At 42.0% G+C, this 14,710-nt stretch overlaps 1 protein-coding gene across 8 annotated transcripts in view; it reads right to left on the bottom strand.

Annotated features, from left to right (window-relative positions):
• Window positions 1–12,327: 12,327 nt before the first annotated feature.
• The window catches only part of SCUBE2 (signal peptide, CUB domain and EGF like domain containing 2), a 71,629-nt gene continuing 69,246 nt past the window's right edge, over window positions 12,328–14,710 (bottom strand). For all 8 annotated transcript variants that reach the window (XM_059070121.2, XM_059070119.2, XM_067038652.1 and 5 more), the window contains one exon: window positions 12,328–14,604. In XM_059070121.2, the coding sequence (XP_058926104.1) occupies window positions 14,452–14,604 (153 nt within the window). In that variant the 3' untranslated portion in view covers window positions 12,328–14,451. The remainder of the gene's footprint in view (window positions 14,605–14,710) is intronic.

The raw sequence follows: 14,710 nt of genomic DNA, 5'->3' as shown, positions 1-14,710 counted from the left end.
GTTTTATGTGGAAACAATTTCAAACTTACCAAAGTTTGCAAAAATAAAAGCAATACAAAGAACACCTGTATATTCTTTAACCAGATCATTAACATTTTACTCCATTGGCTATATCATTTGCTTTCCCTCAACACACACACACAACAAACACACCCAAGCAAAACATTTTTTCTAAACTATTTGAGGATAAGCTACATACATTATGACCATTTACCACTAAGATTTCATTACATATTTCCTGGGAATAGGGATTTTTCTTGTATTTAACACAGTGCAGATATAAACCTCATAAATTTTCATTGATACAATACTTTTATTTATTATTGTTCGTGTTTCAGTTTTGTCAATTGACCTAATAGTGTTCTTCATGACATATTCCTCTAGTACAGGATCCAGGCTAGGGTCAGGGGTTGTATTTGTCATGTCTCTTTCTTTTTCTTTTTTTTTTTTTTTTTTTTTTTTGCGGTACGCGGGGCTCTCACTGTTGTGGCCTCTCCCGTTGCGGAGCACAGGCTCCAGACGCGCAGGCCCAGCGGCCACGGCTCACGGGCCCAGTCGCTCCGCGGCATGTGGGATCTTCCCGGACCGGGGCACGAACCCGCGTTCTCTGCATCGGCAGGCGGACTCTCAACCACTGCGCCACCAGGGAAGCCCATCTTTTTCTTTTTTTTAAATAAATTATTTTAATTATTTATTTTTGGCTGTGTTGGGTCTTTGTTGCTGCACGCAGGCTTTCTCTAGTTGCGGCGAGCAGGGGCTACTCTTCATTGCGGTGAGTCGGCTTCTTATTGCGGTGGCTTCTTTTGTTGCGGAGCATGGGCTCTAGGCTCTCGGGCTTCAGTAGTTGTGTACGCGGGCTCAATAGCTGAGGTTCGCGGGCTCTAGAGAGCAGGCTCAGTTGCTGTAGTGCACAGGCTTAGTTGCTCTACGGCATGTGGGATCTTCCTGGACCAGGGCTCAAACCCGTGTCCCCTGCATTGACAGGTGGATTCTTAACCACTGCGCCACCAGGGAAGTCCCCTGCCATGTCTCTTTAGCCTCGTTTAATCTGGAACATGTCCACAGTTTGCTTTGTCTTTTATGACACTGACATTTTTGAAGAATACAGCACTCAATCTTTTTATTAAATAACTGTTTTTTAAAAATAAATATGAGCAATTCTAGAATTCCATCTTTTAGGATATGGGGGGATGACATTCTGGGTACCAATAATTCTGTTAGTTAGGGTCGCTTCAAAAAAGAGATGCTATTCTTTCTTTCTTTCTTTCTTTTTATAGTCAGCCATCTTCTTGTTTTATTGAATCTTTTTCTTTGAAATTTTGCATTTTATTTTTTATACAGCAGGTTCTTATTAGTTATCCATTTTATACATATTAGTGTATATATGGCAGTCCCAATCTCCCAATTCATCACACACACACACACACCCCGCCACTTTCCCCCCTTGGTGTCCATACGTTTGTTCTCTACATCTGTGTCTCTATTTCTGCCCTGCAAACCGGTTCATCTGTACCATTTTTCTAGGTTCCACATATATGCGTTAATGTATGATATTTGTTTTTCTCTTACTTCACACTGTATGTCAGTCTCTAGATCCATCCACATCTCTACAAATGACCCAATTTCGCTCCTTTTTATGGCTGAGTAATATTCCATTGTATATATGTACCACATCTTCTTTATCCATTCGCCTGTCGATGGGCATTTAGGTCGCTTCCATGACCTGGCTATTGTAAATAGTGCTGCAATGAACGTTGGGGTGCATGTGTCTCTTTGAATTATGTTTTTTTCTGGGTATATGCCCAGTAGTGGGATTGCTGGGTCATATGGTAATTCTATTTTTAGTTTTTTAAGGAACCTTAAAAAACAGTTTTCCATAATAGCTGTATCAATTTACATTCCCACCAACAGTGCAAGAGGGTTCCCTTTTCTCCACACTCTCTCCAGCATTTGTTGTTTGTAGATTTTCTGATGATGCCCATTCTGACTGGTGTGAGGTGATACCTCATCGTAGTTTTGATTTGCATTTCTCTAATAATTAGTGATGTTGAGCAGCTTTTCATGGGCTTCTTGGCCATCTGTATGTCCTCTTTGGAGAAATGTCTATTTAGGTCTTCTGCCCATTTTTTGATTGGGTTGTTTGTTTTTTTAATATTGAGCTGCATGAGCTGTTTATATATTTTGGAGATTAATTCTTCATCCATTGATTCGTTTGCAAATATTTTCTCCCATTCTGAGGGTTATCTTTTCATCTTGTTTGTAGTTTCCTTTGCTCTGCAAAAGCTTTTAAGTTTCATTAGGTCCCATTTGTTTATTTTTGTTTTTATTTCCATTACTCTAGGAGGTGGATCAAAAAAGATCTTGCTTTATTTCCCACTGACCTAAACTTTAAGTGTTTCATGGAATAAATAAATGTTCTACACCAAGAAAAAAAAAAGATCTTGCTGTGATTTATGTCAGAGTGTTCTTCCTATGTTTTCCTCTAAGAGTTTTATAGTGTCCAGTCTTACATTTAGGTCTCTAATCCATTTTGAGTTTATTTCTGTGTATGGTGTTAGGGAGTGTTCTAATTTCATTCTTTTACATGCAGCCGTCCAGTTTTCCCAGTACCACTTATTGAAGAGGCTGTCTTTTCTCCATTGTATATCCTTGCCTCCTTTGTCATAGATTAGTTGACCATAGGTACAGGGGTTTATCTCTGGGCTTTCTATCCTGTTCCATTGATCTCTATTTCTGTTTTTGTGCCAGTACCATATTGTCTTGATTACTGTAGCTTTGTAGTATAGTCTGAAGTCAGAGAGTCTGATTCCTCCAGCTCCATTTTTCTTCCTCAAGACTGCTTTGGCTATTCGGGGTCTTATGTGTCTCCATACAAATTTTAAGACTTTTTGTTCTAGTTCTGTAAAAAATGCCATTGGTAACTTGATAGGGATTGCATTGAATCTGTAGATTGCTTTGGGTAGTATAGTCATTTTCACAATGTTGATTTGTCCAATCCAAGAACATGGTATATCTCTCCATCTGTTTGTATCATCTTTAATTTCTTTCATCAGTGTCTTATAGTTTTCTACATACAGGTCTTTTGTCTCCCTAGGTAGGTTTATTCCTAGGTATTTTATTCCCTTTGTTGCAATGGTAAATGGGAGTGTTTCCTTAATTTCTCTCTCAGATTTTTCATCATTAGTGTATAGGAATGCAAGAGAATTCTGTGCATTCATTTTGTATCCTGCAACTTTACCAAATTCATTGATTAGCTCTAGTAGTTTTCTGGTGGCATCTTTAGGATTCTCTATGTATAGTATCATGTCATCTGCAAACAGTGACAGTTTTACTTCTTCTTTTCCAATTTGTATTCCTTTTATTTCTTTTTGTTCTCTGATTGCCGTAGCTAGGACTTCCAAAACTATGTCGAATAATAGTGGCAAGAGTGACGTGCTTGTCTTGTTCCTGATCTTAGAGGAAATGGTTTCAGTTTTTCACCATTGAGAATGATGTTGGCTGTGGGTTTGTCATATATGGCCTTTATTATGTTGAGGTAAGTTCCCTCTATGCCTACTTTCTGGAGAGTTTTTATCATAAATGGTGTTGAATTTTGTCAAAAGCTTTTTCTGCATCTATTGAGATGATCACATGGTTTTTATTCTTCAGTTTGCTAATATGGTGTATCACATTGATTGATTGGCGTATATTGAAGAATCCTTGCGTCCCTGGGATAAATCCCACTTGATCATGGTGTATGATCCTTTTAATGTGTTGTTGAATGCAGTTTGCTAGTGTTCTGTTGAAGATTTTTGCATCTATATTCATCAGTGATATTGGTTTAAATTTTCTTTTTTTGTAGTATCTTTGTCTGGTTTTGGTATCAGGGTGATGGTGGCCCCATAGAATGAGTTTGGGAGTGTTCCTTCCTCTGCAATTTTTTGGAAGAGTTTGAGAAGGATGGGTGTTCTCAAAATGTTCTCGTCTCTAAATGTTTGATAGAATTCACCTGTGAAGCCATCCGGTCCTGGGCTTTTGTTTGTTGGAAGATTTTAAATCACAGTTTCAACTTCGTTACTTGTGATTGGTCTGTTCATACTTTCTATTTCTTCTTGGTTCAGTCTTGGAAGGTTATAACTTTCTAAGAATTTGTCCATTTCTTCCAGGTTGTCCATTTTATTGGCATAGAGTTGCTTGTGGTAATCTGTTAGGATGCTTTGTATTTCTGTGGTGTCTGTTGTAACTTCTTTTCCATTTCTAATTTTTAAATAACTGTTTCATTGAGACATAATTCATATACCATACAATTTACCACTTAAAGTGTAGAATTCAATGTTTTTTTAATATATTCACAGAGCTGGGCAACCATCACTACAATCAATTTTAGAACATATTGATCATCCCAAAAGAAACTATGTACCCATTTCTTTTGGGCAGTCATTCCCCATTTCCTCCTAAACTCTCCAGCCCTAGGCAACCTGTCATCTACAGGTTCTGTCTCTATGGATTTGTTACATTTCATATAACTAGAATTGTACAATATCTGGTCTTTTGTGACTGGCTGCTTTCACTTAGCATGTTTTCAAGGTTCATCTATGTTATAGCGTGCATCAGTACTTCATTTTTTTTATGTCAAATACTACTCCATTTTATGGATTTCTCACATTTCGTTTATCCCTTCAACAAATGATGGACATTTAAGTTGTTTCCACCTTTTGGCTATTATGACTAATGCTGCTGTGAACTTTTGTGTACATGTTTTTGTATGGACATACGTTTTCATTTCTCTTGGAGTGGAATTGCTGGGTTACATGGTAATTCTATGTTTAAACTGTTGAAGAACTAACAAACTGTTTTCCAGAGTGGCTGCACCATTTTACATCCCTACCAGCAATGTATGAGGCATCCTCACCTACGCTTCTCTCTTTGATTATAGCCATCCTATAATGGGTGGGTATAAAATGATGTCTTATTGTGGTTTTGATTTGCATTTCCCTGATGACTAAAGATGTTGAGCATCTTTTTCATGTGCTTATTGGCCATTTGTTTATCTTCTTTAGAAAAATATCTTTTCAGATCATTTTCTCACTTCTAAACTGAGTTATCTATTATTGAGTTGTAAGAGTTTTAATATATTCTAGCTATAAGTCTCTCATCAGATATATGATTTGCAAATTTTTTCCCCATTCAATGGACTGCCTTTTTACTTTCTTGATGGTGTCCTTTGAAACACAAAAATTTTTAATTTTGTTGGTGTGAAAGTTATTTCTCTTCCCTTTTAAAAAATGGAGTATTTCTCATTTTGTGTTTAACCAGTTTTCTTGTATTGAGATTGAGGTTATTCATTCTTGGTCTGAGTACTGTGTAGGTGATGTTATGTTCCTCTCAGGGTATCACATTTGGAGCCACATGTTGTCCATCTGTCTTTTATTGAAGATGCTAATTTTGATCATCTCATCAAGGTATTGCTCGATTTCTTTACTGTACAATTACTGGCTTTTTTTTTTCCCTCTCCCATTCACATTCTTTAAAAAAGTGCTGGGAGTTCTTCTCCCAGTGGTGTAACAGAATTCTTTAATAAAACTTATAAAAATAAATACTTAAGAATAGTTTTTTCAGCTTGAATTGTTTTCCTTTTCCACTCCCAAAGAAAATACAAAATTATCAGCACCCACACACATATACACTCAAAACTATAGTGATATTCTCTACACAGAACTACTTTAGAGTTTAAATGCATGTAATACTTTTGCAAATATTGCGAGTTTGGTATGTTTTGAAAAGAGTAATTTAATTTTTGGGTGTCAGGAAATGGGTTTTGTCAAAGTCCATTGCTGGCAATGAGCAGGCCTAATAATACTGGCACAGAGCATTAACTGTACCTCTTATTAACAGTGAGGTGAATAACTTTGAATAAACTTTAGAGAAATAAAAAAATAACTGGGATTGGAAGTTTGGGATTGGCATGTACACATTACTATATTTAAAATAGATAACCAATAAGGACCTACAGTATAGCACAGGGAACTCTGCTCAATACTCTGTAATAACCTAAATGGGAAAAGAATCTGAAAAGAATAGATACATGTATATGTATAACTGAAAAAAAGGAAGAGAAAAAAAGAATTTTCAAGTTTATCAGTTACGCTGCAGTGACACAATGAAGACTTGCTTTTTGGTTCTGCCACACGTTGTTTGAAGGTGGGCAGGAGGCACCGCTGTACTCCATCCTCAGTATGGACAAGAGTGTGGTGAAGCACATGCTGTTTTCTCAAAATGTCAATCTTGAAGGGACCCAAGTCTCTCTTGGGTGACAAAGAGTGACACACATTTCATTGCCCAAAATGAGTCCCATGGACACATTCAATTTTTTTTTTTTTTGGTTGTGCGGCATGCTGGATCTTAGTTCCCCAACCAGGGATCAAACCCACGCCCCCTGCAGTGGAAGCATGGAGTCTTAACCACTGGACCGCCAGGGAAGTCCCTGAATGCATTCAGTTTCAAACTCAATGAAAGTGCAAAAGCATGGCAGGATCAATGTGGAATACTTGTGAAAAAACATACATCTTCTATTGAATATAAAAATGTTGAAATATATGAAAAAATAAATGTCAGTGATATAAGGGATCCATGAGGAATGTCAAAAAAAAAAAAAGTATAAACACAGGATAGACTCTCAAGCAGATATTTCACATATCATAAAAATCACTTCAAACTAAGGAAAACCATAACAGAATAAAATTCTGTCTTAAGTTTAAAACAAAAGATGAAATTCTCTCTTTTCAGACTGTCTACACTCCACTGGCACATTTTGCTTTGAGTTCTGTGCTCTCTGAGGCACGTGATGGTCAGACCCACCTTGGCCAGGCCTATGTCCTCCTGTCTCATCAGGGACTTTGTCCCACTGACCACAAGCCTCATGCAAATTACTCATTTTTGGAACCTGAATTCACACCCTGACAAAGTGAGTGTGTTCATTGGCCTTACTTGCCTACGGCCCTGAGCACTGCCTCTCTGGGGTCAAAGGTTGGACTTCGTCATGCTGGAAACATCAAACCTGAGATGAGCAGCTCTGAAGAATGTGTGATTCTGAGCTCAGCAAGGAGATGTATTGCCATCTTCACACATCAGAGGCTGAGGACTGGAAATAAGGAAGATGATGGATTGACAGGTCTCTGTATATGGGTGCTGTTTCTGATCTGAGAGAGGCAGTCTTAGGAGATTGGAAGAACACATTTCTCCTTTCCAGCTCAGGAGAATAGGGGTTTTCAGAAGGTCCTGTGGAAGAACCCAAGTCAGGCATTATGGCCTTTCATTCCTACTTCAAGCTCCAATTCTTCTGGTCCTAGAACACATCCTACTAGAAACCCTGAAACTAAAGGATTCTCTATTTCAGTGAAATGGGAGAAACTAGCAGAGTACAAACCCATTTTTAAAATGTATCTTGGATTTGACTTCTCTAGTCTGAAGTGGTGGAAGATGATAATGATGATGATAGTTAACATTTATTGAGCCCATACTACATTCCAGGTAGTTTTCTAAGAGTTTTCCATGTGTGAACTCATTTATTCTCACAACAACCCTACCCAGTAAGTACTATCTTTTTCTTTATTTACTATATGAGGAAACTGAGGCACAGAGAGGTCAAGTAACTTGTGCAAGGTCACACAGCTATTAAGTGGCAGAGCTGGGATACAAATCCAGGTACTGAAGAGGACATAATGGGAGTCTTGGAGAAAATGAACATTATGAAACATAAATCTTTGAGAAATCTTTCACTAAGATAAACAGAAAGAATGCATTCTCAGAAAAGTACATTAGGAATACTGAGAGGGGGAATATTGGGTGAGTCATGCTGCTTGAGTCCCCTTAGTTCCTCGTTGGATACCCCGAGTGAGGGTTTACCAAGCCTCTTATAGTTGCAGCCACATCACTCAAAACTTCAGCTTTGGTGCCTGATGTGGCTGCTAAAAGCTGCCTTCCTCAAGCCAAGTCACCTGGACCTAACATTGGGATTCTGAGCACATATTTTTCCTTTGCCACCATTACCATGTGGCTATATTGTCCACAGTTTTATGCAATGGACAGGCATCATTTACTGCAGCTGCACTGGCACTGTGTAACGATGACCAGTTTGTGGTCATGCACAGTGAGTTACACACAAGGCTGCAGAGGGCTGAGCCCAGCAGGCCCGGCCAGGGTTCACCACAAGCTCACACTCTTAACCACCACACTCTTCTGCTGGCCGTGACTGTGTCAGTCACACATAGCTGGGTCTATCCTCCCTGGGGCATTGATTCCATTTTCTGCTCAGAAACTATTCATTTTTTTCAACCACAAAGTGTGTATAATAAGGCAAAGATAGCACCAAAGCTCAGATTTGAGGTAGGTTTGTATTTCTGCTTTTTGTGCTGCACAAGGAAAAGATAGAAAACTCCAAACTATGCCTCAAAGTTATCCTTCAGTCCTAGGATAAAATATAGGATCATAAGACAGTCCAAGTCAGTGGGGTGTGTTAGCTCTTGAAACGACACATGGTGAAAATTACACTTACAATTTGGGACTGATTGTTCCCCCGCATTCTTTTTTTTAAGTTTATTTTTGGCTGTCTTGGGTCTTCGTTGCTGTGTGTGGGCTTTTTATAGTTGCCGCGAGCAGGGTCTACTCTTTGTTGCGGTGCATGGGCTTCTTATTGTGGTGGCTTCTCTTGTTGTGGAGCACGGGCTCTAGAGCGCAGGCTCAGTAGTTGTGGCGCACGGGCTTAGTTGCTCTGCGGCATGTGGGATCTTCCTGGACCAGGGCTCGAACCTGTGTCCCCTGCATTGGCCGGCAGATTCTTAACCACTGCACCACCAGGGAAGCCCACTGCCCCCCCCCCCCTCATTCTTTCAAGTCCTTTTTCCTCCTGTCTCAGGAATATGTATCCAGCCTAGCATGGTGCTGAGACCATAACAATCAATGAATGAATGTGGGGTGTGTGTGTGTGTGTGTGTGTGTGTGTGTGTGTGTGTGTGTGTGTGTCTTTGGACATGGATGTGATTCAGAGAATTGTTGATAGTTTGAAAGGACCTGAAGATCAATGACTTCTCAGCTGGTCATTAGTCATTAGGCCAGGCAGAGGGAAGGAAAAGATCTCAACAGATACATTCTGAGGGCTGTTTGAAACAACATGCAATCAGTTGTCAAACCACAGCCCTAGTCCCCAACATCCCATTGGTAACATTTTGTCTTGAATTATGAGCATTTAAGCTCCAAGGTTACTTAAGCTCCAAGGCAGTGGGATGACCGAAACACAGGTGGATTCCATTTACAACCACTAGGTGGCATCTGTTCTAGGAATTGCAAAATGGCTTGTTCACAAGCTGGAGCTTTGGTCAGCCTGGCCTGAGACAAACTGTCAAGTTCCTGCTGGGTGGGTGGAGGAACTTGCCAGGGCCAGTGCTGCCAGCCTTGGTTTAAGGAGCCAGTGCCCTGGGAGGGGGCTGGATTCATGATTCCCATGATGAGCTCACCCTATCTAGAGTAGCAGCTCCCTCCCACCACCTCCTCATACTTTTATCTTTTCACCCTTTTAAATTTTCTTTATAGCAGTTACCACACTTGACTTTACTATATGTTTGTTTATTTTCTGTCTCCCCCCACTAGAATCTAAACTCCACAAGAGCATTTTGCTCATCACAGGATCACCGGTTCCTCAATACCTAGCATTTTGTAAGCCCTCAGTAAATACGTTGTATAAATGAATGAATGAGCAAACACGTAACAAAGAATTATTAGTAACTAAGGTCTGTAGTCCATTCCACTAATGAGATACTCTGAAAACCAAGCAATGCTGAGTTATTATCATTGTTTATAGTAGGTGGGTTTAATTTGTATCCCTTTTATTCAGCTAGAGCAACTTGCCTGTGAATGAGTGGTTTCACTTTCTAAATCTATTTCAATCCTGTGTTCTCTGGAAAGTGATCCCTGCTGAGTAGTTATGTCTTTATAGCTGTCAATCACAGGAGCAGCCTTGCTGGGCCATCAGGCCCCTGATGTTGGTCTCCTGTAGGCTGATCAGGACTGCCTGAAGGGAGAAGGAAGCAGGTTACCACAAATATCCAGGACACCCCTGAGCTGGGTTCACAAGCCCCTGGAGTAGAAGATGACACAGGGAGGAAGCCTCTCCAAGGCTTCTAATTTCCTGTGGATGGGCTCCTAGTGGCAACGCCCAGGATTTGGAGGCAGCTGATGGCTTGCCTAGCAAGAAGGCCACAGGTAACAAGGCTCCCTTGACCTGGTGAGGAACTGCTTTACTCCAGCCTCACCTAATCCATATGCCTCCCCAATACTGACTAAGAGTGATATAGACTTGGGTAAGGCTCCTGGGACCCATCCTCCTGCGTGAAAAGAAGCAGAGATACTGACAGCCCCAGCAAGAGGCATGTCTTCTGAGTTGAGGAGGAGATCGAGGCACGCAGGAGGGAGCCCGGGGTGTCCCAGTGGGCACAGGCCCACTGGCTGTAGTGGTCTGCAGTGGTGGGCAGCATGCAGCAGCCCTGGTGCATCTTCCTGCAAAGATCCACAATTCCTTGCTCTGTGCGGTGCAGCTGCTGCCTTTCCCAAGTTTCCACATGACAATTATAAAATCACCTGCAAACCTAAATCCAGTGAGTGCCTACAGATGACACACTCAACAGCTCAGAGAATGATTCAGAGGAAGCAATTTTCCAAAGTGAAGATAATCATCTGTTAGTGTGAAAAAGCAAGCACTCTTTTCTTAGCATTGGAAGCTCAAGGGAAACGTGGCTAAAGCCATAAAAGTAGCACTTCAGTAAATGGCTCAAGAACAATATCCACAGCTGGAGGGAAGGAACATGTACAGATTCCTCTCCCACTCAGAGTTCTATCACAAAACTTGGTCTCGTGGAAGGAAGGCAAAGCTCAGCTCTGACCTCTTCCTGTTTACTTCATCAACAGCTCCTGTAAGTTCTGTCCCTGTGGCCACACAGGGAACCCCAGAATTCAGAGTTGACTGGTCTTCTTTTATCTACATACTTTTCCCAGGTGACCTCAACCCATCTCATTCTTTATTCTGTGACATTAAAATTAATATTCCAGCCCTGAGCGCTCCTGGGACTTCAAAGAACCAGTTGCCTATTTGAACTCTTTATTTGGATACCTAATAGACATGTCATGCTTAGAATGGCCAAAATTAAACTCTTGATCTTCTCTTCTTTTCCAGTGTCTTATTATTGCATAAGAAAGCACCCAAAGCCTAATGACTAAAACAACAATAATCATTGATTTTGCTCACAAGTCTGTCATTTTGGTACAGCTCAACGGGGGCTGCTCAGTGAAGCATCAGCTGGAGAATCCATTTCTAAGGTTAGCTGGCAACTTTTGCCAGCTGTCACCTGGGAGTCAGCTGGGCTGTGGGGAGGTGGGGAGGGCTTGGTTTCTCTTCACGAGCTGCTATGGCTTCCTCAAGGCACGGTGACTGAAGTCCCAGTGAGTTTCCCAAGAAGATGAAGTGGAAATTGCCAGTATCTTAAGTCCTGGGCCCAGGAACTAGTAAAATGTTACTTCTGCCATATAAGATTGGTTAATCAGTCACAGATCCCAGGTTCAAGGGGAGGGGCAAAAGGCCCCCAACTTTGCGGAAGGAGCATCAAAGAATTTGTAGACAGGTTTTTAGATTGTCACGTGTCCCAAACCTGCTCCTCCTGCAGTCTTCTCCATCTACCAGTTATTCAGACAACTAGGGGTCACCTTCAGTTGCTGTTCTTCCCTTCCCCTTCCACCCAATCATCAGCAAGTTCTGGTGACTCTCTCCCAAAACATGTCCAGAATCCTTCTGTTCTCTCCTCTCCACTACTCCTGCCTTACCCAGACAACCTCATCTCTCACTGGATGGCTACTTGGTTGGTTGCAGTAGTTTGTTAACTGCTCTCTGCCTCTGTGCCTGCTTTCTAAAACCTATTCTTCATACAGTAACCAGAGCTATCTTTTAAAAACATAAATCAGATCACCCCACTTTTCTGTTTAAACCCCCTCCAAAGGCTTCACGACATATTTAGAATTAAACCCACACCCCTCATTCTGAGTTCCAAAGCCGAGTGTGCTCTGGCCCCTGTCCAGTTCCCTGGCCTCATCTCATACCACTTGCCTTCTCACTAGTCTGTGATCCACACACATGCTTGTTGCTGCCTGATAGCCTTTGCACCTGGCTTTCCTCTATCTGGAATGCTCTTCCCCCTGATTTGTCCAAGGCTGGTTCCTTCTTGCCATTTATTTTTCAGTTGAAATACCGTTTACCTAGAGAAACCTCCCCAATTCCCAAATCTAAAGAAGCCACACCGTCATCTGTTATATTAACCTATTTTAATTTTCAACATAGCACTTACTACTAGCTGATGCTTTCCGTGTTGATTTGTTCATTGCCTCCTCCCTCTAAAATGTAAGCTCTAAAATGACAAGACCTTGTCTGTCCTGTCACTGTGCATCCCTAGGACCTAGAACAGTGCCTGGCAAAGAGCAGAAGTTTGATAACTATTTATTGATTTAACAGGTAGCAACAGTAGCCCCTGCCATCCAGTCTTCCAACAGGACCACAGAGTCTCTCAGAGTGGTTGATGGGTATAGAGAGGAAGCTTCAGGAGGGCCTCAGTGGCTCATGCATGGCCCAGCTCCTGGAGGACGCTTCACAGAGACCAGGTTCATGCAGCCTCCTTCCAACGCCCAGTGTACCGCCATCCCTAGCCTTCTTGTGAAACCAGCAATACAGAATCAGACAGTCCTAAGGACAAAGTTACTAACATGCTTGGACAGGGTGGTGCAGTTCTGCTGCCATCGGTCAGGTCATTAACTCACGTTATATTACATTTGAATTTTCATCTTAGGGTCAGACTCAGAAATGTAGGCCAAGTTCCGGCATCACCAATTCCAAGTACTTGTAGAAGATGCTCAAATTTTTGAAGAGAGACTTAGAAATGGGTATTTAGGACCATCCAAATAAAATTTTTAAAGTTTGATTAGGGCTTTTCAAAACTCAATGTTATTAATAGGTTAAAAAACAAAACACTGAGGTGAAAAGAGAATTCAACAATAAATGAAATAATCTTTGTTTTCTTCAAAAATGTTTGTTCATCTTTTTTTGGGGGGGTACTTTGGTGTCGAGAATTGATTGTGTGCAGAGTTAGTTTTTGCCACTGAAATAAAACACTGGTTGTGTGTAGTCAGCCCATTCATTAGGGAAATGGCAGCTTGTTTGATAGAAGTCTTTTTTATTCACTGTAATGAGATTTTTGCCTGCGGATCTCAATTTTAAAAAATTCAACAACATTGAAAAATCAAATTCCTGTGGGAGAAAGTGACTGTGAGGTCCCACTGTGCCGAGAGAAAGTGAGACGATTCTGTGGTACTGAGAGGCCGGGATTTGTGTGCTTCCGGCAGTGGTTGACCATTAAGGGCCTGAGACCACCCTGAGCCGTGCAGCCCGTACCCTTGGACCCCAGTCAGGCTCTGAGCTTGGCGAGGGGAAGGAAGGCAAACATGACAGGCTGGTCTGTACCACGTCGCACCTGGACCTCGCACGCCCTGTGCTGGGAAGCCCATGGAGGAAGGAGAACCCTTGGTGGTGTTGACTTGGGGTGTGTGAAATCTCCTTTTCATGATGGATGGATTCTCATCCGTCGAGGAGATCACATCCTGTCTGAACTCTCCAGGCTCTACCGCAGCACCCAGAACAGTGGTGCCCTGAAGGTACAGCTGTAGGTGTTAAGACAAGCACTGTGCATTTGCTCTGAGGTGGAAACTGGCAACAGGGAAGGCCATCGATAGGTCTACATTACGATGTCTGTGGAAGTGCTTAATTTCTATCTTTTTATTTCTAATTCTTTCTGCTGTAAGTAATTTCTAGTGATCACTGCTTAGGACTCAAGCTTCTGGGATCAAACTTAGGTCACACAGGCTGGAGAAGGTTGTGGAGTCACCGAGTCCTCCCAGGTCCCAGGTGGGTAGATGATGCCTGGAGGACTCTCCCTCCCTCCTTCCCCCCCCCCTTTCCTGCTCTGCCTGGTCCGAGCGGACACCTGAATGCAGAGGGCTCCCTTAGGGAAGACCATGCTGGAAGAAGCTGAAGTCTCAGACAAGGCAGCCCCCTCAAGGAGGAGTGAGGACCAAGAAGGACACGTGCGTCTCACCTGAGCTGACTGAAGTCCCGCTCAGCCAGCCCTTGACATATCCAAGACGTGTGCCCACAGCAATGAGAAGCAAGTAAGGCTCAAAGCCGTTCTCAGTCCACGTCCACAATGCTGGGAAAGAAAAACCAAGTTCAATTTACCAAAATATCTGTATTATCTATAAAAATTGAACTCTAACCAGCCACTGCTACTAGAGGCAGCGTTATCAGGCTATGCTGGCTGCAGAAGCAGATCGCTGTGTTCCACCAGCCCACAGCCCAATGCTGTGCTGCGTGGCACATGGGCAGGCTCATTTGTAAGGCCTCAGAAACCTGGACACTTTGGAACGGAGCAATCGGATGAAGGATCTTGGAAACATTTCCCGCGACTCCTGGGCCGTGTACTTGAAATAGTTCTGGGGGTGGGCCAGAACGTCAAACAGAGCCTTGATCAGTTTCTTATCCTGAAAAGAACAGAATTTTGTTACTGGGCCAAAATATTTTAACATTATGACATTTTGCCAATGGAACTATAATGTCCCACTGTTAGGCAGTAGGTTGATCAGCTGA

This window comes from Kogia breviceps, chromosome 7, assembly GCF_026419965.1.
Source record: "Kogia breviceps isolate mKogBre1 chromosome 7, mKogBre1 haplotype 1, whole genome shotgun sequence".
Lineage (NCBI taxonomy): Eukaryota > Metazoa > Chordata > Mammalia > Artiodactyla > Physeteridae > Kogia > Kogia breviceps.
The sequence above is the reverse complement of the archived record's forward strand: the minus strand, read 5'-3'. Positions and strand labels throughout refer to the sequence as shown.